The sequence below is a fragment of the Ambystoma mexicanum genome, chromosome 6p, assembly GCF_040938575.1.
Source record: "Ambystoma mexicanum isolate Mex_15411 chromosome 6p, UKY_AmexF1_1, whole genome shotgun sequence".
Lineage (NCBI taxonomy): Eukaryota > Metazoa > Chordata > Amphibia > Caudata > Ambystomatidae > Ambystoma > Ambystoma mexicanum.
In genome coordinates, this window is record NC_090935.1 from 89,532,956 (window position 1) to 89,560,358 (window position 27,403).

General features: G+C 47.8%; 1 protein-coding gene across 1 annotated transcript in view; it reads left to right on the forward strand.

Annotated features, from left to right (window-relative positions):
- The first annotated feature begins 23,720 nt into the window (after nucleotides 1-23,720).
- Nucleotides 23,721-27,403, forward strand: part of LOC138511228 (long-chain-fatty-acid--CoA ligase ACSBG2-like) — a 1,364,724-nt gene continuing 1,361,041 nt past the window's right edge. The window contains exon 1 of the mRNA XM_069626768.1: nucleotides 23,721-23,819. Coding sequence (XP_069482869.1) covers nucleotides 23,810-23,819 — 10 coding nt within the window. The 5' untranslated portion in view covers nucleotides 23,721-23,809. The remainder of the gene's footprint in view (nucleotides 23,820-27,403) is intronic.

Genomic DNA, 27,403 nt, shown 5'->3' on the forward strand with positions numbered 1-27,403 from the left:
TTGATCGGGGCGTCATGGGACCACTCCAGGGCTAGGTTTCTGGTGTCAGTGGAAGGGAGAACTAGGCGATCCTGTACATATGGCAGACCGTTGTGATAAGTGGGATCCCATTCTGACAGCTGATCGGGGTGCTTTTGAACCCAAGAACGAATCTCTTCTAGTAGTGCCAGAGGGGGTGTACATGTGCAGACAACATGCCCCCGGGGTAAGAGCGTGTCAGGAAACACCGGTAACGAAACCCCCCCAGGGGAGCGAGACAAAGCGTCAGCCTTGCTATGCTCTGTACCAGAGCGATGTTTAATCTGGAAGTCGAAAGCGGCGAAGAACAGATGCCACCTGACCTGTCTACTGTTTACGCATTTTAGGGCTGCCAGGTCTTGCAGGTTCCTGTGATCTGTGTATACCGTAACCTTATGTTTGGCCCCCAACAGGTGATGACGCCAGGTTCGGAAGGCGTCCATCACCGCCAGTAGCTCTTTTTCGGTTACGGTATAGTGGGATTCTGCGGGGCTGAACTATCGCGAATGGAAGGCTACAGGATGCAACCGCCCTGTAGCGGGACAGGCCTGTGACAGGATCGCCCCCAATGCAAAAGAAGAGGCGTCAGCCTCAACGACGTAAGGCTGGTCGGGGTCGGGGTGTTGGAGCACAGGTGCAGTGGTAAAGGCGTTCTTCAACGCCTCGAAGGCCTGCTGGTGTATCTCCTGCCACTTGAATGGAACAAGAGGACTGGTAAGGGATGTGAGAGGTGACACGAGAGAAGAGAACCCAGAGATAAAGCGCCGATAGAAATTAGCGAAACCCAAGAAGGATTGCAAAGTCTTTAGGGTCTTTGGTGTTGGCCATTCGAGGATCGCCCGAACTTTGGCGTGATTCATGGCCAGACCACCAGGTGTGATGTTAAACCCTAGGAATTCCACGTTAGACACATGGAACAAACATTTTTCGGGTTTGACAAACAACGAGTGTTTTTGCAGCCGAGACAACACTTCTCGTATGTGTTGTATGTGTTCTTTCAGAGTGTGAGAGAAGACGAGTATATCATCGAGATACACCACCACAAACGTGTCTAATATGTCCGAGAAGATGTCGTTCATGAAATGCTGAAAGGTGGCAGGGGCGTTGCACAGGCCGAAGGGCATGACCGTATACTCGAAAAGGCCATACCGTGTACAGAAGGCGGTCTTCCATTCGTCACCCTTTCGGATGCGGACGAGGTTATAGGCCCCCTGCAAATCCAACTTGGTATATATGGAGGCGTGGGTTAACCGGTCCAAGAGGGGAGAGATGAGTGGAATCGGGTAGCGATTCTTCACCGTGACGGCATTGAGCCGACGATAATCCACACAAGGACGAAGGTCGCCCTCTTTTTTAGGCACGAAGAATATGGGACTAGCTGCAGCTGACTTAGACGGACGTATGTGACCCAGACGCAGCGCTCTATCGATGTACTCCTTAAGAGTCAGGTCCTCCGATAGAGACAAAGAATAGATGCGGCCTGAAGGTACCAAGGCCCCGGGAACTAGGTCAATCGGACAGTCATAGGAGCGGTGAGGAGGGAGTACTTCAGAGGAGCCCTGATCGAATAGCATTGTGTAATCCTGATAAACCACAGGGATGTGAGCGGTGACTAAACCCACTATATGCGAGGCAGGGGGAATGTCGTCGCCCAGTATCGTGAGTTGGGCAACAGCACCAAGTGCTAATGCTGGGGTGTCTGCTTCTCTGTCCACGGGGAGGCAGACGTTCTGACAGAGCTCAGATTCGAAATGGACGTGTCCCGTTCCCCAATCGATATGCAGGTTGTGTTCTTGTAACCAAGGTATTCCTACTATGACGCCGAACTGAGGCGTGGATATCAGATCAAAGTGGAGGATTTCCCTATGGACTGATAGGATGGTTAGGACGAGGGGGGTGGTCTGTTGCTTAATGGGACCAGAAGCGAGTTCTGTCCCATCGACTGCTTGAACCGGTTCGGGTCGAGGTTTATTGATCAGGGGTAGGTTCAGTGTCTGAGCTAGAGCGATATCAATATAGTTCCCGGAGGCCCCGGAATCAATAATGATCCGCACGGGGTGGATGATACCAGGGGCAGGCTGTATGGTGGCTTCTACCTGAATGGGCCTGATTTGACCAAACGATGGAATGATTCTCGGGGAAGGGCATGGAGAACTCGATCCTACCCCCGTATCTAGGATCGAGCTGGATGAAAAACCTGTTTCTTGGGTCTGGGTCTCCGGGGACACTCCTTCACAAAATGCCCCCCTAAGCCGCAATAAAAGCAGGCGTTCTCAGCCCTTCTGCGCTCCCTCTCTCTCTCTCTCTCTCGAGGTGATGGGACTCCTAACACCCCCTATTTGCATAGGCTCACCGGTGGATTCAGAGGAAGACGACGAGATAGCAGAGCTGGCCGTCTGGGAAAACCCGGCCTCAGCCCTGCGTTCAGAGCGTCGTGCGTCCACTTGGAGAGCCAAGTCCACCAGGGCCGGGAACTGGACTGGTAGAGACGGTACCATAGCCAAGGCGTCTTTCATAGGGCTGCTCAGCCCTCTATAGAATACAACCGATATCTTACTTTCGGGCCATGAGGTCTCTGCTGCCAGTTGGTTAAATCGTGTAATGTACTCAATAAGGGAGCCCTTACCCTGGGACAGGTCCAGCAGTTCTAGATCATGGGATTGTGCTTTATACCTGGTGTCGAACACTCGGGACATCTCTGATACTAACTGGTCGAAATCATAGAGGGCAGGATGATCGGTTTCTAACAGCGGGTTTGCCCAAGCAGCAGCCGTGCCAGCTAGGTGAGAGAGAGTGAATGCCGCCTTGGTGGTAGGATCTGGAAAAACAAGGGGACGACACAAAAAGTGCAACTTACACTGGTTAAGAAAAGTCCTAAACTTTCTCGGGTCCCCATGGAACTTTTCTGGGGCAGCCAAAGGAAAGGGAGAAGGCAGGACCACCGGAACGGGAGCCGAGGGAATCGGGATTGGGTGTGCAAGGGGTATCGGTGCTGGAGAGGCGTCTCCGAGCTCCGGGTCCACGGGTAAGGGATGTTGGGCGCTCTGTAACAGGTCAAGACGCTGATGGACCGCTGTATTAGCAGCCACCATGTCGGCCCGTAGTACCGTGATCGCTTGGATGACAGCGGCCAGGGGGTCTTCAGCGGCACCCTCCATATCTTACACGACAGGCTTCACAGTCTGTCTCGTGTTGAGAGTCGTGAAGATATAGGAGACCTCCGTCCCCAAGTGCCGCACAGGGAGAACCACTTATTCACTCCCTGTGCAACCTTTGAGGCCACAGGTGGAGATAAACCGGAGCTGGAACCGAAGTACTAGGAACCCCAAGGCAGCTGTGAAAAAAGGCAATGATTATATACCAAGCAGACAGGATACTACATATATTAATCAGAAGACAATCAGAGTCTTACCGGGGATCTGATGAAAGGGATGGTGAACCTGAACGGGAGGATGGTTCCGGGACTCACATAGGCAAAGGACCCACCCTGCGGGATAGGTCTGGATGTTCTTCGCCAGTCTCCACCTGGAGAGTGTAGGTATTGTAGAAGGGCCCCAGGTAATCAGATGGCAGCCACCAACTGGAAAGTGAGATTACCCGTGCAGAGGTGCAATCAGGGAGGCCCAAGAGAGGTCCGTTGCAGAAAAAGGTCTGAAGCCAGGAAGAGCCGTCCGAACCAAAGGGAAGAACAAAAACGTGATCCAGAGGAAGTCCGTAGTTCAGTCCGAGGTCAGGAGCCGTGATGAGCAGAAGAGCCGATGTAGCAATAGCCAAGCGTGATCCACAAGAAGTCCAGAAAACAAAAGCCAGGTCCAAGGAAGCCAGGTAAGCAACATGGGTAAGTAAGCCAAACAGTGTTTCCAGGTAAACCAGCTGTGAAGCGTAGTGTACCGGCACTGCACTGCTTAAATATCGTCTACTTCCTGGTCACATGACACTAAACGGAGTCACGTGACCGCGAACCTGGGGCACGTGACCGTCTCCTCGGGTCACGTGATCGGGCCACAATGGTACGAGCGAGTGTGTTACTGCTCTAGCGGTGGCCTAATCTCCATGGCAACTGCCAATGGAGAAACGGCCGCAACCGCGACTGTAGGGTGTATGGTGTTTGTCTTGCTAGCGCGCGAGCCAAACTGGGTTGCCTGCGTGAGCCCCGGGAGACAGGTGAATGGGAGGGACAGGTTACTAGACTGGGTGTCGGGACATGGCCGGAGGAACGACCCGAAGGCATGACAGACAACCACCCACTTTTCCCGTTACACAAGGCGACGGCGGCACAGGGGGAGGGGAGGCTGATTTCCCAGATTTATGAGAAAATTAGGGCCCCCCTTCCACAGATAGAGGATAAGGAAAAGCAGAGGTGGGAGAGGGCACTGGGAGTGGACATAGGAGAGGAGGCATGGACGTACATTAAATCCCAAAACCATAGTGTGTCATTGAATGTGTGATATAAACAAATACACAATTACATGCATCAGACCTATCATACACCATCTAAATTGCACAAATATTATGGGGAAGTGTCCGGGGAGTGCCCACAACGTGAATCGGGTGAGGCTGGCTTTTTACACCACTCGTGTCGGTGTCCTCCTAACATGCAATTCTGGTGGTAGGTGCTTGATACCTTGTCTACAATACTTAAGGAAGTGGTGGCAGTAGAACCCCTGATGGCATTGCTGGGTCTGACCATGGTCCTGGCCCGGCCGTATTGGTGCTCGACAGGCTTATTGATGGTTCTCGTCCGAAGAAGGATAGTCATGACATGGTGGAAGAGTCTGGGGCCGAGGAGGGCACAATAGCTGGAGGATATAGCATATTGTTATGATTATGAGGTGGCGTATGTTCGAACAATAGCTCTGCATGCCCGCCCTCCAGTCATTTGGGGACTGTATGTGCAGTTCATGCTGACGGAGGGTGTAGCGCTAGCTGCGTCAACCTGAATTGGCTGCGCATGGACATGGGTAGTCTGGTTTTATTCCATCCCCTCCAGCATGGCTGAACTGAGGATGGGGGGTGCTGGCTGGGGCTGCGCCCACGGGAGGGGGAGGGTGCTTTACCGGACTGCTGCAGTGACAAAGGACAAATATGAAGGAAGGTGTGGATATGCATTTCTTTTATTTCAGTGACAATTGTTTTGTTATGTTTTGTTGTTTTTGGTATGCATTGTCAAAAAACCATAAACACAATTAAAAAAAATAAAACATAAATGGTGATTCTACCCCGGATAATATACTTTTTCCCGGCTAATCCGATACCACTTCCAAAATAATTTTTGAAAATGTTAAATAAGCCATCTCGGGTGGTATGAACAGGACTTGGACCTGGGTGGATAGAGCGGTGGCAGGAATACCCGGGTGGGAAGCGTTATGGCTTAACAAGCATCACAAACCCACAAATGTGCATATTAGTCAAGTTACAGCTCTGGTGGTAAATACGCAGGATGTCTTCATTAAGAAATGTGGTATATCCTCGATTTCCTCTCCATTTACACCTATATTTCGCAATCTACAGTTCACACCAGGATTGGAAGATAGAGATCTTAAGCCAATGAGGGTCGTAGGGTACCTCAGGTTGCGCAACTTAATGCAGGGGGAAAAAGTAAAATCCTTTGAGGCTTGTAAGCGGCTATTTGGGGGTAGGAGAGGCTTTAGTACTTTCAATTAAGCCACTGGCTATCGGATCCGCAGATCAAATCAGCAGCTAGTCGTTCTCTCACCCCTTTTGAAAAATATATCACTGCACACTCAGGGACAAAAAAATTAATCTCATTATATAGTATTTTTATAGACAACTCCCCACAAATGCAATGGCCGTACATGATGAAATGGGAGGGGCTGTTGGGCCAAACTATGCCACAGGAACGGTGGGATTATCTTTGGAGAAATATTTTGAGGCTAACCGGAGCTATACAGCTTCGGGTAATGTGGTACAAGGTAATGACACAGTGGCACCTCACCCCGGATATGTCACATAAGATGTACCCCAAAACGTCACCGTATTGCTGGAGGGGATGCACAGGCAGAGGTGATTGGGCCCATGTCTGGTGGGAATTTCCGGTGATCCAACCCTACTGGGAAGGGGTAATTGCTAGATTAGAAGAGATGTTTGCCATAAAACAGAATGGTATGATATGATAAGTCATTTATAACATGCCTGAACACAAGTGTTTTAGGCGCGACAAGGCAAGGGGGGGAGACAGAGGGAGGACAAGACAAACGATCTTACTAGGCCTTGTGTCGTTCAGATCGTGCAAGTGCGAAAATGAGAAGTGCAAGGGGGAAAAAGGGGTAGGGGAGAAGTGTGAGAGCGAGCATGCAAGGGGAAGCAGGGAGGGGACAAGTACCAGGAAGAGGGAGGGGGGAAAACAGGGTAGCAATGCACAGAGTAAGTGCAGCACAGGGGCAGTGCGGCTCTGGGTAAGTGCAAGGAGGCATGGGACTGTAGAGGTTACAGTTACAGCCCTTAGGTGCGTGGAAGCCTGGAATCAGTGCAGGGGTGACTGATTAAGAGAGAGCCTGGTACCCAGTGAGACTCTGAGGGTGGCCAAGCAACCAGTCAGTGCGGTAGGCAGGTAGGTCAGCAGGGGAGGGAGAGAGAGAAAGCAGAGGAGAAGAGGAGAGTTTGGAGCTGCTTCTGGAACTTCAGGAGGTCCGGGTCATGTTTGAGAGGGGCAGGGAGGCAATTCCAGAGGAAGGCACCTGCAGAGGAGAGGGATCTATCCCCCACTCTGCCTGGAGAAACGTCTGACTCTTAAGAGAGTTGGAGGTAGCTGAGCGAAGGGCTTGAAAAGGAAGGTATTTAGGAAGAGAGTGTAGGATGAAGTGTGGGCCCCGGCCACAGAAAGCATTGTGGACAATGCAGAGGGTCTTGAACTTTATCATTGTAGCCACTGGGAGCCAGTGGAGAGATTTCAGGGCTGGAGAGATATGTCCCTGTGCTTGAGGTCAAGGGTAAATCTTGTAGTCCTGTTCTGGATTAGTTGTAGTGGGTGGAGAGTAGCTGAAGGCAGATTGAGAAAGAGGCTGTTGCAGTAGTCCAGCCTAGAGAGAGCAAGGGCTCTGGAGACAGTGTGCTTCTGGGGAAAGGTGAGAAAGGGAAGCGTACCTTCAGGAGGTGCAGCTGGTAGTGGGACTTCTTGGCAACATCCAAGATGTGAGGAGAGAAAGAGAGAGTGGAGTCGAAGATGACACCAAGGTTTTTGCCACACAGGAATGCAGAGGAAGAGGGCCCAAGGAGGGTGGCCAGAGTGAGAGAGGGAAAGCAGGATTAGGAGTCCCAATGAGAAGGATTTCCATCATATTGGCATTTAGGCGGAGATCGTTGGAGGCGCACCAATCCTGAATGGCAGATAGACAGTCAGGAATGAGCGAGAGAGGAGGATGAGGGGAGCCTGAAGAAGAGCTGAGTGTCATCCGCATGACACTGAAAGTTAAAGAAGGTAGAGATGAGGTGGGCCAAAGAGGCCAAGTAGAGGATGAAAAACCAGGGTGAGAAGATAGAGCCCTGGGGAACACCCCAGGTGGAGAGAGAGGTGGCAGATAGAAAGAAACCAAGTTGGACCTTGGAGGGGCGGTCTAGGAGGAGGGAGGTCAACCACTTTAGGGCCTGATCCATAATGCACAGATTCTCACAGAGTCGAATGATCAGGATGGCGTGGTTGACCATGTCAAAGGTAGAGGAAAGATCAAGGAGGATGAAGACAGAAGAAATGCAGGAATCAAGGTTAGAGATCAGATCTTCACCGGTGTTCAAGCGAGCAGTTTCCATGCCTCTGGCCGTTCTGAGGCCAGACTAATGGTCATGGAGATAACCAACAGGTTCAGTGTGGAGAGTAAGCAGGGAGCGGGCCAGCTATTTCAGGTTTTTGCCAAGGAAAGGGTTGATAGAGATCGGGCAGGAGTTTGCCGGACAGGTAGGATCGGCTGAGGGCTTCTTGCAGAGGGGGTACACAAGGGAGTGCTTGAGGAGAGAGGGGAAAGTTCCAGTGGCAAAAGAGTGATTACAGACATCGGCCACGTCTGGATCAAGGGTGTCAATTGGGTACTTGGTGGTTCTGGAGGAGAAGGGGAGCACTTGTTTGGACGAGACTTTCAGAGATCAGACTTATCTAGAAACCTTGTCAGGTGGTGTCAAAGTGAAAGAGGAGAAAGGAGGAGGAGAAGGAGAGTTGGCCATAGGGGGGCGAGAGCAGAAGAGGGAGAGGAAGAGGAGATAGAGGACATGATGTCCTGAGTTTTAGTGGTGAGCCGTACAGAGGGCCTAGGAGGGAAAAGGAAAGGTAGGGACTGCAGCAGGATTGGCCAGTTCCTTGCAGATTTTAAAGAGTTTGGCCATGTTGTTGGTGGTCACAGAGACGCGGGCTTGAATGTGGGTTCTCTTATTGGACAGGGCAAAGTGTCTGTATTGCCTTTGGAGCAGGCAGCAGGACAGTTGGTCAGAGTGTGCGCTCGAAGCCCTCATCCTTTCTCTCAGCCACCATGCACTTGCGTTTCAGGGTGGTGAGGTCAGAGTCATACCAAGAGTTTCACTTGGAGGTAGGCTTCAGCCGGATTCTCATGACAGGGGCAAGAATGTCCAGAGTGTTGCAGATAGAAAGATGTAGATTGAAGTGGGCTTTGTCAGAGTGTGACTCAGCAGCAGGAGTAGAAGGAGCAGAGAAATAGAGGCAAATGCATCCACTGACACACGGTTCATGGGCTGAATGACCACAAAGGTAGGGTACAGTTCTTGCGTGGGCTTTGCCGGGGGGATAGAGAGTTTCAGGTGAGAGGAAAGTAGACAGTGGTCAGTCCAAGAGAGAAGAGTGGTGAGAGGTTTAGTGAGGGGGATGTCTGAGGAAATGAGAACATCCAATGTATGTCCGGCAGAGTGTGTCAGACCAGAGGGTAGAATGGAGAGAGAGAGCATGTCGCAGAGGTTGAAGAAAAGCCCAGAGGCGGGATTAGAAGCATCCAGGTGGGTGTTGAAGTCTGCGAGGAGGAGGAGTTGAGAGAAGAGGAGAGGTCAGCCTACTCTGAGAGGAAGAGGTTAAACTGGCCAGGTGGCCTGTAGATAGTGGCCACAGTCAGAGAAAGGCCAGGAGAGAGAGAAATCTTGCAGACCAGGCATTCAAAGGAGGAGTAGGCCTGCGTATGAATGACAGAAGCGGAGAGCTACTCAGGAAAGATCAGAGCTTCACCTCCGGGTCGGTTGGTTCTGGGTTGGGAGAGGATCTTGCAGCCGTCAGGGAGGAGAGTGTCAAAACTCGTGACAGAGCTGGCCGTGAATCATGTCTCGGTAAGAGCGAGGACATCCAGGTCAAGTTCATCGTTGAGGAGACAGATGTCAGAGGAGTGTTTGATAGCAGAGTGAGAGTTGAGAGTAGCAACGTGGAGCCAGCAGAAGTGGAAGAGGGATCCGAAAGTGGGCAGAGGCGAGAGCTAGCAGATGTTAGGAAAGATTTCTCTAAATGCAATTTTCCCTCCATATTATGGACCCCCAAAGCTATTTGATTTTGTTTGGCTATCCTGACCTGACTTTTTCCAGTGGAGCACAGCCTTCATCTGGGCTCCTCTGGGCTTTTGCTCATGTGTTATGGGGAAACTGACACGTCCTTATGGCTGTCAGTACTGGGAAACTTAGTTTCCCTTAGTCTTTTACTTTGTTGCCATTTCTTGGTAACTTTTTATCAGTGCGCAAAGTACATTACTGTACCGTGCACTGGGGTCCTTTTGTTTTATGGCCCTAGACACACTCTAAGGAATTCTTGGTGAATGTACAAGCGTGCCTAGTCCGAACTGGTGGCAGCAGCTTACTTTTCTGGTATGTTAACTACTTTTTGTCGAACCATAACGCGTTTACCGCAGATGGTCATGACTGTGGCCAGTGCCGAAAATGGCTGTACCACATGGTCTTTTGTTCTGTCTTTTGGCCATCTTGTCCCTTTGCCTTCCCCCAGGTCGAGCTGACTTGGGAATTCCTTATTTGGGCATGGTGCCTACTGCAAAAAATGCATCTTTCGGGGGCTCCTGCATGTCACGTGTGCTAGCGCCCAGGAAGAGGGTTGGGACTGTCTGGTCCCAATCCACACTACTGGTGCCAGGATGTCTGGTGTGCATGCATGCATGGGGACCGCCTTGGACCATGATTGGACCACGACTGGTGCACATGCAAGGGAGCAGATCTTCTATTGGTTGTCCAGATTCGATCACGCTGGAACTTTGGATACGAGAAGGGGGCCTCCATCCATTACAGGTAGATCTACAGTGGGTCATCTTAAACTATTGAAGGAGCCAAGTATCCTGTGAGCTGAAGCAAACCTGTGGACCCGCCGGAGACGAGCTGGAAGGTTTGGCATCCTGAGCCCGTTGTTGTCCCGTCGGACCCCTGTTTCGTTCTCGACCTTAGAAGGCCTTCGAGGGCGATTTAACCCTTTTGAGTATTGGGAATACCTACTCTCAGGGTTTTCTGATTTCCCGCCAAAAGAGCCTTCTCAGAAGTGTTCCTGGGCCATCCAGTGAACTGACCCGGTCTGTACCGGGACATCGCATAGGAGCGCCACCGTTTCGAGTTGAGACTTGAATCCCTAGCTTGTGGTTCTTGACGCTCTCCCGCCAGATTTCAAAGGTCTAGCTTCTCTGGGTCGTGAACTAGGAGAGTGCGTCACACTGCAAGCCTTTGCAGTCCCTGCATTGTGGTGACGGTCGCTATGGGCGGCTTTCCCGCTTTCTGTGCAGTGCGCTGAGTCCTGCTGCACCAAAATGTTTTTCTTCCTCCCTTTGTGAGCGGAGTTGTGGCTACTGTCCCGTCACGACTACTGTCCTGTCCTGCAGCACCTGAGAGCTGGATCGGAGAGCAAAGGGAGGATTTGCAACCACAGAAAGCCTCGACTAAACTGGCATAGTTTAGTCTGGATTCAAGCCAGAGGCGGTGAGTACTTGCATAACTTACCAGTGGCCCATGGCTCATGCATTCCTTACTACGCACAACGGTTCCTTGGGATCCTCTCTTTGGCTGGGATAGCCTGCACTCCCTGGCCTTTTCCGAAAGTCAAAAACTGCTCTGTCTGCGAGGGCAGACCCTTCCCTGGCGATTGGAAGTCCTTCTACCCCCTTCAGGAACCTTACCTAACTGTCCCAGCATCTTGAAAAGGTACTGTCTTTGCTTTACGCACGACCGCGCGTTTTTACGCACTGCCGTACTTTGAGCACAAGGCTCCCCACTTCGTAGGGATGGACTGAATAAGTTAGGGTTTCCATCCTGAAGACTGCCTAATGCTTAATTTGCGTTAACCCCCCTTCTGTTACAGGTTGTGGATGTTTTTCTCCCTTTATCGAATTAGGCTACTGTGGTTGTATATATGTTAAGTAGAGATATGCTTGTGTGGTAACTGTTGCATTACTCATTTGGTTATTTGTGTTGTTTTATTGGGCCTAAAATAAATGTATATGTGTTTTTGATATGCACCTGTCTAAGAGTATTCTGTGGTCTCTTTACTGTGCTTCTGATGACTCTCCCCCCTCCTGACACTTAGTCGTGACCGCCTGCCAAGCTCTGTGATTGGTCTTGCTTGTCCAGAATGTTCCCGTTTCACCAAACTAGGGTGGCCTCCTAAACTTCCATTAGGCCAGAGTTTAGAAATCCATTCTAACAGCAGAGGAGACAGCGGAGTGCTAGTAGAAGTAGCGCGAGAAGGAAGGAAGTTGATAAGACACAGGAGACACCTATCAAACAGGAGGAGATTGGGCTTAGGGCCCTGGACCAAAACAGTGCCATTCAGATAGACATTAATGATGACCTTGGAGGAGTGGAAGGAGGCCAAGAGGGCCACCCAGTGGAGTGCCACCATTAATGGGAGAGGAAGGGATAGGAGAGAGAGCCGAGATCATATGAAGGGTTCATAGGTCTAGTGAAGGAACGACTGGGTCACGACTGAGAGGGGAAGACACAGGAGGAGAAACAAGTGACCCCCAACAGTACAAAGGCACCATTTGCGGGGTGTGGGTAAAAACACCCAGATTCAATGTTCCTAAAAAGGGGGAAAAGGCCTCATTTTTTAAACACAGCAGCCATGTAAAACACCCAGATTCAATGTTCCTAAAAAGGAGAAAAAAGGTGTTGTTTTTTAAACACAGCAGCAATGTAAAACACCCAGATTTAATGTGGGCATAAAGAAATGTCTATGATCCAGATAAGAGGATTCTCTTCAAGAGCCCAGATTAAACTTTATATAGATCTCGTCATCGGGCAGGGTTAGGACTGGCACAGAAATGGAAACAAAAAGAATCTCCAACTTAACACGATTAGATTTAAAAAAGTGTGGAATTGTGTTGCATTGGTATGGGTCACCTGTTGTATTCAAGGGGATATTAGATATTGTATGAGGTATGGAGGATGGGGTGTAAATTACTCCCCCGAGATGCTCATCGCGGCTCTGAATCTACGGGAGTAGGGTTTGGGAGGGTGGGCATTGGGGAGGGAGCTGGGAGGGTGTGGTTTGGGGATGGAGTTGGGATGGGGTTTATTTGTTATTGTGTTGTAAAATGCAAATGCCAATAAAATCAATTTTTAAAAAAAAATAAAATAACGTTGGCTACGACACCAGCATGATCTCCTTCTCAATAATCCCAAATCGATCTTCCCAGCTCTGATCTTCGGCCACTAGTCCAGCAAGTTCAGGTTCTGCAAAAGAGGAGTCACTGCCTCCTTCCGTTTCTTTTCTCAGGAACTTGCCAGACATCTCCCCTCACCATATAGTACCTCTGTCAAAGGGTCCCTGTACTTCCACACGGGACAGGGAATCAGTGGCGCAACCACCAGTGCTTGGGGAAGTTGTAGTGGCAATCTTGCATAAATTACGCTGTTTACTGTGTCTGTGATCATGGCCATCAGTTTAGCCGCAGCGACACTAATGGATGATACAGGGTACTCATGGCCAGGCAGGACTTGGGCAGAATCCTGGGGGCGGAGGGGAAGGCTCAATCCGTCTAGGGCTTCTTCTGCAAGAATGGGATCTGGTGGAGTGCATCCTTTCACCCCTACACTTCTCCTCCCACCCTCTGAAGAGTGTGTGGCAGTAATAGAAGTGCACCAAAAATAGTAGTGGAACTGTGACCCGGGCCAGTAGCTACTTAACAACACATTTTTCAAGGGTTGCAGCCATTCTGCTTGACAGGCCCGGCTCCAGGAATTTTCATCTGGGTGGGCCAGGGTTGTGACCAGGGGGGCCCACATTCCATTGGGTGTGGGTCTAGGAGAACCCTATTCAAAGTGCTGGCGTTGATCCAGATTTTGCAGATCTCCAAAAATAAATTTGCACACCTCTATAAAAAAAGTACATAGCAAAAGAGAAGCAAGGAAAATCGTGTTGCAACATCAATCTACCTGTCTTCCCTTCCCATCTGCTCTCCCCTTTCTGTTATATCTGATCCTCCTTCACCTTTCACCATCCAGACACGTTCCTTCAGCTGCCCTAATCACTGTTCCCATTTACCTACCCTTTCACCTGTTCACACCAGCACCCAGAGGAAGAGGAGGAGGCATTGCCCTGAATTCTCTTAAACCAGGCCAGGAAATGCCTCCTCCTCTTCCTCTGAGAGGGCTGAGCAGATGGATGGTGTCTGCCCAACAAATACCTTCCTGAGCGCTGTGGCTACTCCCAGCGGGCCCCGAAGGGGATGCTTGTGCTCCCTCCATCCGTTGTGAAAGATAGACCCCCCCCACAATACTGAAGCAAGGAATAGGAGATTTTGTTTCCTACAAAATTACATTTTTTCGAACATTTTTTTATTTCATGAGCAGAACATACCATGCCCAATCAATACAGGTAGTCTTGTTGATCTTAACAATATTTAGAGCACAACAACATATCCTCCAATAACATACACATGTATACAATTCTCCCTTCACCCACCCATTCCACAAATGCCCCCCCCTTTCCAACTGAACCCCTACATTAGTCCCATTCTGAATGTCTCCCATCAATGGTTCATGTCCAATATTAAATTTGAAACACAAAATGTTATTTTTTGTTGCATTTTCGCAGCACATTTTAATTGATTTGAGACTGCAAGGCTGTGCTAGGGTTGTAAGGGCTGCATCAGGAGGTAGACGGTGCTGGTTGAGGGTATTCCAGCCTCGTGGTATCGCTCCTGGTGGAGTATGGCATGAAGGAGCGGGTCTTGCTCCTCTGTCATGCCCCTATACATCATTGTCTGGTACAGCTGATTGGTCACCAGGCCCATATTGCATCTCATTGGCCGCCGGCAGGCGAAGCCGGCCCTCTCCCTCCAAGGCCCTCGGGAGGCAAGGCCAGCTCCTGTTTTGAGCCTGTTCTGCCGGGGTTGCCCCTTGCCAGCCCTCCGGACTTCTCAGACTGGTCCATCACCTAGTCCCACTCTTCAGAAGTATTGATGGGGTGACAACTACCCCTCCTGCCTTCAAAACTGTAAGAGTCTGCACGCTTTTTGAATTATCTGCATATTACATCTCACCCACCCATCTACTCACCTTGTTTGGATGCTACCCTGACCTTTGAAGATGATTTCAGTTACATGTACTACCCGATTAACCATCCCTTGTTGACTTTGCCTGCACGCAGTCTTCTTAGAGAGCCCTGCTATATTGCTTGACTTATTTTGCCAGCAGTTGCTCCACGTACTTATGCCTACTGCACTGCTGTGTCTGCTTGTATGCTCCCCTCTCATGTGCCCTGACGCACCTGTCTCAAAAATGCAAGTTGATTAGTGCCATGCCGCTGGTCGCCCACAGAGCACACCTGATTAACCTGTGTTTGTGCCCTATGGTCGCCATTAGACCACATTTAATCTATGCTGAGCCCTGTGTTGTGCCCTATGGTCGCCATTAGACCATATTTAACCTATGCTGAGCCCTGTGTTGTGCTCTATGGTCGCCATTAGACCACACGTAATCTATGCTGAGCCCTGTGTTGTGCCCTATGGTCGCCATTAGACCACATTTAACCTATGCTGAGCCCTGTGTTGTGCCCCATGGTCGCCATTAGACCATATTTAACCTATGCTGAGCCCTGTGTTGTGCCCTATGGTCGCCATTAGACCATATTTAACCTATGCTGAGCCCTGTGTTGTGCTCTATGGTAGCCATTAGACCACACTTAATCTATGCTGAGCCATGTGTTGTGCCCTATGGTCGCCATTAGACCATATTTAACCTATGCTGAGCCCTGTGTTGTGCCCTATGGTCGCCATTAGACCATATTTAACCTATGCTGAGCCCTGTGTTGTGCTCTATGGTCGCCATTAGACCACACTTAATCTATGCTGAGCCCTGTGTTGTGCCCGATGGTCGCCATTAGACCACATTTAACCTATGCTGAGCCCTGTGTTGTGCCCTATGGTCGCCATTAGACCATATTTAGCCTATGCTGAGCCATGTGTTGTGCCCTATGGTCGCCATTAGACCATATTTAACCTATGCTGAGCCCTGTGTTGTGCCCTATGGTCGCCATTAGACCATATTTAACCTATGCTGAGCCCTGTGTTGTGCTCTATGGTCGCCATTAGACCACACTTAATCTATGCTGAGCCCTGTGTTGTGCCCTATGGTTGCCATTAGACCACATTTAACCTATGCTGAGCCATGTGTTGTGCCCTATGGTCGCCATTAGACCACATTTAACCTATGCTGAGCCCTGTGTTGTGCCCTATAGTTGCCATTAGACCATATTTAACCTATGCTGAGCCCTGTGTTGTGCCCTATGGTCGCCATTAGACCACATCTATGGTCGCCATTAGACCTCGCTTAATCTATGCTGAGCCCTGTGTTGTGCCCTATGGTCGCCATTAGACCACATTTAACCTATGCTGAGCCCTGTGTTGTGCCCTATGGTCGCCATTAGACCACATTTAACCTATGCTGAGCCCTGTGTTGTGCCCTATGGTCGCCATTAGACGACATTTAAACTATGCTGAGCCCTGTGTTGTGCCCTATGGTCGCCATTAGACCACATCTATGGTCGCCATTAGACCACATTTAACCTATGCTGAGCCCTGCCCGCACCCTGCTGCGCCCTTAAATTATCAGTGAATGTCTCAACTAGCCTATATGTGCCTTGCTACTGAATTGCCCATTTGTGCCTTGTTAGCGAATGCCTCACCTAGCCTAGATGTGCCTTGTCAGTGAATGCCTCACCTAGCCTAGATGTGCCTTGTCAGTGAATGCCTCACCTAGCCTATATGTGCCCTGCTACTGAATCGCCCATCTGTGCCTTGTTAGCGAATGCTTCACCTAGCCTATATGTGCCTTGCTACTGAATTGCCTATTTGTCCCTTGTTAGCGAATGCTTCACCTAGCCTAGATGCGCCTTGCCACTGAATTGCCCACTTGTGCCTTGTTAGTGAATGCCCCACCTAACCTAGATGTGCCTTGCTACTGAATTGCCCACTTGTGCCTTGTTAGTGAATGCCCTACCTAGCCTTTATGTGCCCCGCTACTGAATGCCCACATGCTCCTTGACACTGAATGACCATTCGTGCCCCGATAGTGAACGCCCTATCCCGCCTATAGTCGTAAGCACCCACGCGCAACATATCTGAACTCATCGAAAAATGCTGTATCCATTATTGCACTACAGCATTATAGCTGTTACTCTAAATTTTATCACCATGACCCAAATCCTCACGGCATCTCCTGCCTCGGTACCAGACCTGATCCCACATATGCTGCCCAACATAATGACGAATATCCCCACTAACTCTCCACCAAATAATATTAGTGCCAGAGGTGAAACCTTCACCTCCCTCCCATGCACCTTACCAGACAGAAATCTTAAACTTCGCGCAAGACTCACACAATTTTATGAACCACCTAGAAGAACCTTACCACCAACCAACCAAAAAACAAATTACCTACAAAAACCACACCAAACGGTAACAACAAATTCCACTACAATCAAAAAACAAAAGTTCAAGACCTCAGACACCAACCTAACTACCCCTAGCCAAGCAAACATGCCTAAAGAGACGCTAGTACTCAAAGGAGCACTCCTTAACGTGAGATCCCTTGTCGCCCATGCACTTGACATAGCTGACCTCCTTACAGAACACAATCTGGACTTCATGGCAGTAACCGAGACCTGGCTACATAACGCAGCCGGACCTTCGTTAATGCTAGCCATTCCAGAAGGTTACACCATAACAAGACAAGATAGGGATGGCACACAAGGTGGTGGAATCGCCATCATCTCCAAATTGAGCCTCTCTCTCAGAACATCCCCTCCTCAAATCTTACAATCTTGTGAAAATATCTTGGTTAAATTCCAGATAAATAATACACAAACCCTCACCATCCACTTAATTTATAGATCCCCAGGCCCTCTTGGCACCTTTGACGAGGATTTGCATAGCCTAATTACCAGCAACCTTAAACCCACCTCCCAGCTTCTATTACTAGGATATTTTAACCTTGGCTTTAATGACCCTATGGACAAACAAGCCTCAGACATAGCCAACACCATCAATGCTTCAGGCCTATCCCAGAAAGTTAACAGACCCACTCACTCCAAAGGGAGAACGCTAGACTGGATAGCAGATTACAACTGCACAGCCTCCATCACCTCCATCTCTCCTCAAGCATGGACAGATCACTCTCTCATCACCTTTAACCTATCTACAGCCAGACCCTCTCCGACGGTTCCATTGCTAGCACCTCCTTGTCTAACCAGAAACAAAAAAAGCATTATAGCGGAAAAAGTCATCCCCGCCATCCTACCCACGCTAAACGCTCTATCTGACAATCTAGACCCCAGTACTCTAGTTGAAGAATATAACAAGATTATACTCAGCACACTGGACAAAATCGCCCCGCTCAAACTTAGAAAAAGCAAACCTAAAGCACACCTTAACAAATGGTTCACGCCTCAACTAAGAGATTTAGGACTCCTAAAAAGAAAAAGTGAAAATTCCTGGAGATTATGTCCCTCTATAGAAAATAAAGCAAAACTGTCCTCTATCTCCTCTCACTTTAAAAAAGAAGTGAACCTTGCCAAAAAGAACTCCTATGATGAACGTATCACTAACTCTAATTCTAGTATGAGAGAACTCTTCGCCATACTGAAAGAACTAGAGTCACCAATAGTCACACCAGAGTTAGTCACCAAGGATAAGACTTGGTGCACAGACATTCAAAATGCGCTAGCAAATAAAATCAATACACTTCAAACCAAAATACAACAAAAAAAGATATGCTCAATCTCCAGCACCCCCCTAACACCTCTACACATAGCATCTCACCAGAGGCAAACAACAAATTTCACTTTTCAAAAACTTCCCCACTAGAAGTAGAAAAAATCATTCTTTCTCTCAAACCATCTAACTGCAAGGGCGATACCTGCCCAGCACAGTTAATAAAAGACGCTGCTAGAGACCTTTCACCATTTATTTTTAAATTAATCAATGCCTCCTTCACAACAGGCATTATCCCAGCCAACCTAAAACATTCCTGGGTGCTCCCACTTCTCAAAAAACAGACCTTAGACCCACTTATCCCTACCAACTATCGCCCTATTACCACTGTGCCATTCCTCCTCAAAATACTGGCAAAGCCGTCTATATTCAGATACAAAAACACCTTGACTTGTATAAGCTTCTAGGAGCAAGACAATCTGGTTTCCGTCCACTTCATGGAACGGAAACCGCCTTGATTGATTTAAAGACTCAGGTCGACGAGCTGAGAGATGGAGGAGGAACAGCACTCCTGCTCCTACTTGATCTCTCAGCAGCATTTGACTTGGTCGATCACAAGGTACTCTGTAAACACCTGGATTCTGCTGCCCACTTCTCTCCTGAGGCCATCAAGTGGCTAGAATCTTTCCTAAGCGAAAGAACTATGAGAGTTTTTTCCCCTTCGGCCGCAGCTGACCCTACCCCGATATCATGTGGCGTTCCCCAGGGTTCCTGTGTCTCGCCTACCCTATACAATATCTTCACCAAACCCTTGTTCGACGATCTGAACCTTCTGGGTATCACCTACACTAACTATGCAGATGATACACAGATTCTCCTCCCGCTTTCTGGGGATCATAGGAAGGACTCGGAATTGGTGAACAGGGTATATCTCATTGTTCAAGCATGGATGGCCACACATGGCCTGTGCTTGAACGACGACAAGACCGAGTTGATAATCCTGGGAACACAGAAGAACACCAAAAAATTAACTCAGGAATTCTCTTCCTTCAATATTGATGGAAACCTCATTAGGGTCTCCAAGGAAGTAAAAACCCTCGGTTTCTACTTGGATTCTACACTATCATTCGATAAACAACTCAAATCCTTGGCTTCCACCACTGCCTACACTTGCAAACTAATAAGAGCAGGCAAGCCTTTCCTCTCTAACAACAGCTGCATGATCTTGGCTAGAGCACTTATCCTCTCCAGGATCGACTACTGTAATGCCCTTTACAGTGGCACCAACAAATCAACCATCCAGAAACTACAAACACTCCAAAACAATGCTTTGCGAGCCGCACTGGGCATAAATAAAAGGGCACACATTTCCACCATCAGACGTCAACACAAATGGCTAACTACTAACCATAAAATTCAATTAAAAATGATCTCCTTGACACACAAAGCTCTTAACAACGCTGCCCCAAGCTACCTCACGAACAAAATACAAAAAAAAACCTCCATCAGACCAATGAGAGCTACTAACACTAACTGTCTGGTAGTACCTAGATTTAAACAAACCACGGTCGGTGGGAATAGTTTCCCTGTGAAGGCGGCCAAAACCTGGAATCTATTACCTAACAATCTAAGAGCAGATCAGCCGTACCCACTATTCACGCGGAATGCCATCCAATATCTTATCTCCAACGATCACTAGACACAGGTTTATAGTATTCTCAGACCCGACACTGGTCCCTCTCCTCTGACTTACGACATGCCTTACGACACGTCGACCCCTCATCTGTCTTACGACATTATGCATACCATCCTCTATGGAACTTATCGACCTGTACGACGATGATCCTGTATATTTGTATACTATTACTGTATCCTGTATAATTTGTATAACCTGCATAATATCTATATTATCCATTACTGTAACTTGTATAATATGTATAACTTTCACTGTATCCTGTATAATCTGTAACAATGTAAGCTTCGCATTATCCTACCTGCTGCGCCCTTCTACCTATGGGTCTGGAGCGCATTAGAAATAAAACAAACAAACAAACATACTGTTTACATACTGGTTATAAAATACAATTGTCCGAGATGACTTTGTTTGATGTGTTCACTGGTAATGAATGACACAATTTTGTTCAATAAATGTGGCCTGGATATTTTCAAAGTTAGGGGGTGTGTGTGTGTGTGTGTGTGTGTGTGTGTCTCAATTAAATCATGAGTGAGGTTTTTTGGAATAGCTTGTAATGCAAACTGAATCCCTTCTAGGGGCACCTACTTTTAACAGGCAAGGCATAGTGAAATTAAAAAAATATGCTGAGGATCACACACTTTGGTTGAGTGGTAAAGCCATAATTTCAGCATAGCCTGAAATATAGATATTTGACCAAACATCTGCAGAGCTCAAGTTGGTACAAATATGTGTTGAAGTTTGGCTTTCAATAACTAAAATAATACTAAATTGTATAGTTTACTTAGAAAATGCACCAGTCACATGATAAACCAACTTGATAATGTATTCATCATTGTAGAAACATGTTGATGAAAAGATTAAGGTGGGGCATTTTGTTTTGAATCCTGAACTGTATAGAGCATAATTCTCCTGTTTGCGCTTTTTTGCAAAAGGGGCCATTCATTAATTTTAATTGTTTCCACCAAGTACTGGAAAAGTAAAGATTAAAACAGGTGAAAATCGCTTTTGAACTTTACTTTACCACTACGTGTCTGGAAAACTTTAAATCACCTCCACAATTAATGATTGTGGGAGTCATCCGCAATGGATTCCTTTTGACTCTGTCCGCTTTTACCATGTGTAAAAGTCGGCAGATCTCATAGGAATCCATTGGATTTCAGCCAACTTAAAAATACATGCTGCTGGAATGCCAATAGGATTTGGCAGGGGGGCCTTGTTAAGTCTGATCTGCTCTCCAACTTCGCATGGCAAATCATACAAAATCCTGTAACTCATACAAAGTGGAGCTTAATGCATTTAGCGCCACTTCTTCCACTCTGCTTGACCTGGAAAAGAATCCCTTATGACTGTAGCTTTATTTTCCCCATCCTGAATGGAAGCTCCAGCAATGAATGAGAATTTACAAAAAATCTCTTACAGACACAAAGTGAAATGAAATGCATGTCAAGGTTATTGTTTCACATAGTTTGTTCTGTATCCTCTTAATTACTAATCACCTAACAATCACACTTAAACAGCTTCTTAAAACCCTATATATTTTTTAAGTGCCACAGCAATGATCACTGCCTTTTTACCTTTTCTCATTTCTAATTTATTTATTTATTGAATTTATTTCTAAAGCACGACTGTGGCCCGGGGGCATAAGAGCGCTGACATGACATACAATAAAAAACATAAAGCTCAGTGAAGCCTAAGGAGAAACCTGAGAGAAACTAGTGGAGGTCAAGGATCCATTTACTCAAAAGGCAAGGTTTTCAGGACACGTTTGAACCTGGGAAGACTGGCACACAGCCTCAAATCAGGCAGGAGAGTATTCCACAAGTGAGGAATTGTGGCTGGGAAGCATCCATTTTGCACCTGTACCAGTTTGGCCGTTGGGGTGAAAAGCAACCCTGTGTTATTGGATCTTAGATTACGGCTGTTAGATAGCCACTTCAACTGTGCTGCCATATAAAAAGGGCTTATTCCATACATGAAAGCCCCTGAAATGCAAAGGGTACGAAACGTGATTCTCTTTGTAATAGGCTCGGTTTGCTGTTGACACATGATCTGTTTTGCGCATCCCCATAACGACCCTAACTGCATTGTTCTGGACAGCTTGCAGACGATTGAGCTCTCCTTTGCCTACCCCAAGTAGACTGCTGCCACAGAAGTCCGGGCGGCTCCCTACGATAGCCCTGGCTAGGGTGGCACAACTGCAGGCCTCAAGGAATTGTCTGAGTTGTGCCAAAAGTATAATGTAATATAATGTTGAGTTTGACACTAGGCTGCTGATATGGGACTTCAATCGTGACTCCCAAGGTTTTTATTGTTTTTTCAAAGTGGGGAGCAGACAGTCTGCGATTTGAAAGAATGAATAGGACTGATCAAGCTGGCGCCACTTGGGGCTGGTGCCAAGGATAGTAATCTCAGTTTTTAAGTTATTCAGGGCATTTATTTGTTTGCAGCTTTCAGCCAAGAGATTTCAGTTTAGCTGTAACTGCTATTGGGCGGTAAAGTGGAGAGCGGTGCTTTAACTTCACGAAGAACAGTTCCGGAATGGTGAAAATTGTTGAAAAGACTAATGGAACTGTTAGCAGTAAAAAATGAAAGTAGCAGAACTCTGCTCCTGACCGTTCCCACTCACTTCGACCACTGATGTGTGGGAGCGGGTCCTATGCTCCCTCCTGTGCGAAGAGACAGAAGAAGGCCTCTGGGAGTTCTGGATGCATGGGTGTGAGGAGCATACAGTTGACTCGTGTTCACAATGCACAAACACACACATTGCCTTTCTGCCACCAATGATTTTTCTTCCCTCCATGTTACCGGGTTTACTAGAAGTGGCTCAAACTCTGCACATTGATGCGGCCTAGTCTCCCTACGCGGCTTGTGGGTGTCTGTGAATAGCGGTTGTGCCAGGGAGTGCACTGCAAGGCAGGTGTCTTTTGAGGACTCGCATCTTGGCTCGACTGAAACCTGGAGCAGGTCAGCTGCGTTGGGCGCTGTTAGCATTCTTCTGAGTCCTGTAAGGAAACCCAAAAAAATGGAGAACATTAAAAATGCCTTCCGTTTTGGAGCGCTAGGTAAAAACAGGGGAAATTGACAAATGCTAAGTTGCCCTGTGTTAGGAGTGACACCCCAATCCAGTCTGGGGTTTTCCCATTGTATTCTGGTACTCATAGCTCTCAACCTTTTTCGATGTAAAGGCGGGTGAAATCACCCGATTTTGTGTTTGGTGGGTGAGAGGCCCATTGAAATGAATGGGCGTGCACGAGGCTTGGCGGGTCACTCACCTGTTTACAAGGCGGGTGACACCCGCCAAAAGCGGGTGTGTTGAGAGCTATGGGTACTTTTAATTCATTTTTCCCATTGAAAGTATGGGCCTACAATTTCCAGCATTAAACGCAAATCATTATTCTCGACTCACGCCCTTTTGCCAGGTGCCACCCGCCATGTAGTTAACTCAGTCACATGCCTATATTTATCAATTGGCCCTCCCACACAATAAAATAAAAGCAAAAAAATAAATTCGGGAGTTTTCACCTATCCTTGGAAACAGAAAAGGGTGAGAGCTGTGGTCCAAAACGAGGGCTGCCTTGAGATGCCACGCCAACTTGGCATCTAAGTTTAAAGGCAGCTTGTATACGGCTCCACTGCGTCAGGGGAGCGGGGAAGGTTCACCTTAAGCAATGGGCGAGGGAGACTGAGGAGGAAGTAACGCGCGTGCTCTGCAGCTGTCAGCCACGAGGCGCGCGCTGGCTGCGGCCTTCAGGCCAATGCAGTGGTCACGAGGCGCTGATGGTCGCATACGAGGCGGAGGTTCGACGGGTAGCATCGGCGCACTGAACGTGACGTGCAAGTCACGTGATAAGGCGGCGGCGGCGGGCGCGCCGGCGCGTTTCTCTCATGGGAAGTAGGTATTACCCTCGGGCCGTACCCTAACGGCCGCTTAAGGCTCCGCAGGGGCCCCTGAAACATGAGCTCAGGTGCGTCACTTTAGCCCTAAAGGACGTGTTTCCAAGTGTTTGTGCGTCTTTTTTTTTAAAAAAAATAATCGACCGCTGGGGAGTGTTTTGGTGAAGGTGCATTGTTCCTCTTTAGTTCTAACTTGCAGCGAAAAGCCAGTGTCTTAGTCAGCTTCCCGCCCCTCTATCTGCTGACAGGCCTACATGGGATTTCAAAGGCTCGTATTTTGAGTGCGGCCTTAGCTTCATTATTTAAATTTTTTTTAACCCCCCTGACTGTTTGACGCCTTACTCGATTCCATTGCATTTCGAAAACCTTGTTTAGCTCTGGGTTCAAATGTAAAAACACTCTTCTTTAAAAAAGCTTTCACAAATTCAGCCACAACTGCGTAAGAACTGCTTACTGTTATCAGTGGGACACCGTTAGTGTTTAGTCTCAATGCGTGTGTTCGGCTGTTCTCTACATGTTTGACTTTTCAGCTCCGCATCAAAAACCAGTAAGCAAACCTTGACAGACACCCCCACCCCGCCCCCTTTTTTTCGTGGATGTTTAAGTGGGTGAATGCGGATGTATGGGTAGATGTATGTATGAATGATTTAATATCCTATGACTGGATTAATGAGTGGATGCATGGTCAGTGAGTAAATATGGTTGGGTGAATATAGTTGTATGGTTGAGTTGGGAACATAGTTGGATGAATATGGTGTGGTTAATGACTACCTTACAGGCTTATTATTGGATGAATAGGTTTTTGGGAGACCGGATGGCGAGTGAGTTAACATGGGTGGTGAATATGGTGATTTGATGGATGAGTGGATGAATATGGGTTATTTTTGTTGGTGAATGTCTATTGGTGGATGGATGAGTGATTTAATGTTTTGGGCCTGAGCATGGTTGAGATGGGTGGCGGAATGAGTGCGTACGTTTGGTTGTATGGGTAGAAGACTAATGGCGGATGATTGGGAGATTGGATGAATGACTGGACAAGTATGGTTGGGTAGGAGTGGGTTTGTGGGGGAGTTGATGAATGTGCGTGAGTGGGAGACTTACCTGGATGGGTAAGTAGATCGCTTGGCTCGAAATTAAGATGCTAAAAGCAGTTCCTGGGTACCCAGCATTCACCAGTGACCAGAACCTACCCCTGAAGAACCAGGAGCGAGTGCTGAGGGTCCCACAAATCCAACTTCCATGTAAGATGCCAACAACATTGTGCCCGTTCTTTATTACTCCATATGCTTTAAATGTTGTATAGACATGTAATAACATCTATATATTTTCCCAGACTCAGAGTTAAATTCACATGGGTGTATTTGTTCGGCATCAGTTGGCCTAAAGTGCCAAAAGTAGGCCCTGGTAACTGTTGGTATCAAGTTAATCAGGCTCTTGTATGCTACAAGCAGGAGCTAAATAGCTCCCAGCTCCCTTCAATTTCGAACCCTGAGAGGACTATGGTTCTATGGGTGATCTAATATAATTAGATGGGAGAGCATGGGAATGCATGAATGAGTGAGTGAATACCATGGTTTTTCTCAGTTCTGAAGCGGAGCAGCAAGCGGCTTGAAGGGCTAGGGTATCACTGCATTATTCCTGTGGTAGGCTTGTTGCTCATGCTTTGGACGATACCAAGGAAGCCCTGAAATTCTGCGAAGCAGGCGAGCATAGCTGCAGTCTGCTGGGAGAATGCAGAAATCTAGAGGGTGCGAGAATGCTAAAAAACCATGTATGCCCCGACTCAAAACCTCCTGTATTAAGTACCTTTAATCCCTGCTGGTAAAAAGCAGTTTTGTTATGCCACGATTGACTTTCCCTTACCTCTTTCTCTGAAAGCGTGTTTGTATGTTCAGGGTTGACCTTTTTGCCCAAGATCGGCATACCCGTCTGGGGTGTACTAGCGATTTAGTGAAATTTGACCAACCCCACCCATTTCCATGCACAGGGGTGTAGCAGGGTCCGGCTCTGTGCTACAATTTTTCAAGCGTAGGAGGTTGACACAATAAAACCTACACAAGGCTATAGCAGACTCCCACGTGTATGTTGGCTACAGACCCATGCAACGCCGGGTGGTACCACTAGTATGTCAAAATGCAGTCCTAGGATGCATCTCGCTCTTTTATTTTATTGCCTTAACTAAGCTTTTTAGGTAAACAGAGCAACTTGGTGCTGCAGTATTATATTCGAATGGTAAAATTGAACAGTCATTGGAGGGCCATTTTCCCAAAACCTCTGCAAAACAGAAGCTCTTGGCTTTCCCAAACCTTGAGAAAGACTGGTGTCCACAAACTGCATTGAGTTCTTACATATTGTTGGGCATGTACAATGGATGGGTTTTGCACTTTAGAAGTAGGTGTGCCAGCGCAAGGTCAGTGTGACGTTGGCTGATATTTCTACCTTTTATTTTTATCTGCCCCGGCCTGCGGAAGGTTCCTGTTTGTATGTTCCATGGCACGTTTCCATGTCGGACCGGCACCAGGAACCATAATCCTTTTTTGGCACTGCTTGATCCACATATGTGTTCTGGGCCAGCGAGCAGCCTCTGGTGGCTCATTTGTTGCACACAGTCGGCCTCAAGCACCCGCGAGACCCGGGAGCCTGCAGTGCTTATCGTGTGGTTGATGGAGTCTTGTGTCGGAGGATGCACGTCACAACAATACTGGTTAGTGCTGCGGGTTTCCCATGGTGTCTAGTTAGATACTGTTGCATGGCTGTTCTCCACACCACTTCTCATACAGTTACTTTGTGCTATTCAGCTCATTTTATGTGGCCAGTTGGGTCTTTCTGAGAGCAGTAACTGTTTGTTAATTTCTTTTTGCACAGCATGCAAGGCACTAGGGAGACAGTCTGCCTATTACAGGCTCAGTCTTTTTAGTGAATAGGAAGTTTCAAGCACTTCCAGCATCCGCATTAAAAAACAGCCTGATCCTGCCATCAGTAGGGAGTTGATGGTAATCGGGAAAGTTACAGAAAAAAGTGATGAGTGGTGGGAGGAACACTCCATGCAAAACTATTTGGACATTGGTTGTGTTCCTAGGGGCGTACGAGTTATGATTACCCTGTCTTTTGAGGATTAGGACACCACCATGCTCGAGGAATGGGGTCTCGCTAGTAAAGAATGTTCGGAGCATTTTCTGACCATATTGGTAAAATACGCTGAATTGGATTGTGCAGTGACTCTCAAACATATCGAGGTGGCAGAGACTGAATTGAATGATATTCCCTCAATTGAAGATGGCAACAAACTCAGTGTTGATATTGATGGCAACCTGGTCTTCTATGATGATGAAATCAAACAGCGGAAGCACAGGAAATTCATCCGTGATAAGTGACCGACACTGGCAGGGTTTTTACATGGTTCTATGTATTAATGTCCCCTCAAAAATATTGCCATACAAAAAAATCACAGAAAAATTGCAGTATTTGTGGGGACATTACATGGACCATGCGGGGGACACCCCCACAACCCCAAACCCTTTTTTATTTTTCATGGGGAGCGGGGTACACCCCCGCTGCTCCTGTCCCTATATATATGGTCACCTATATAATGTCGCCACAACCTTTTCCAGGTGACATTATATACGGCGACCATATATATAGGGATATTATTACC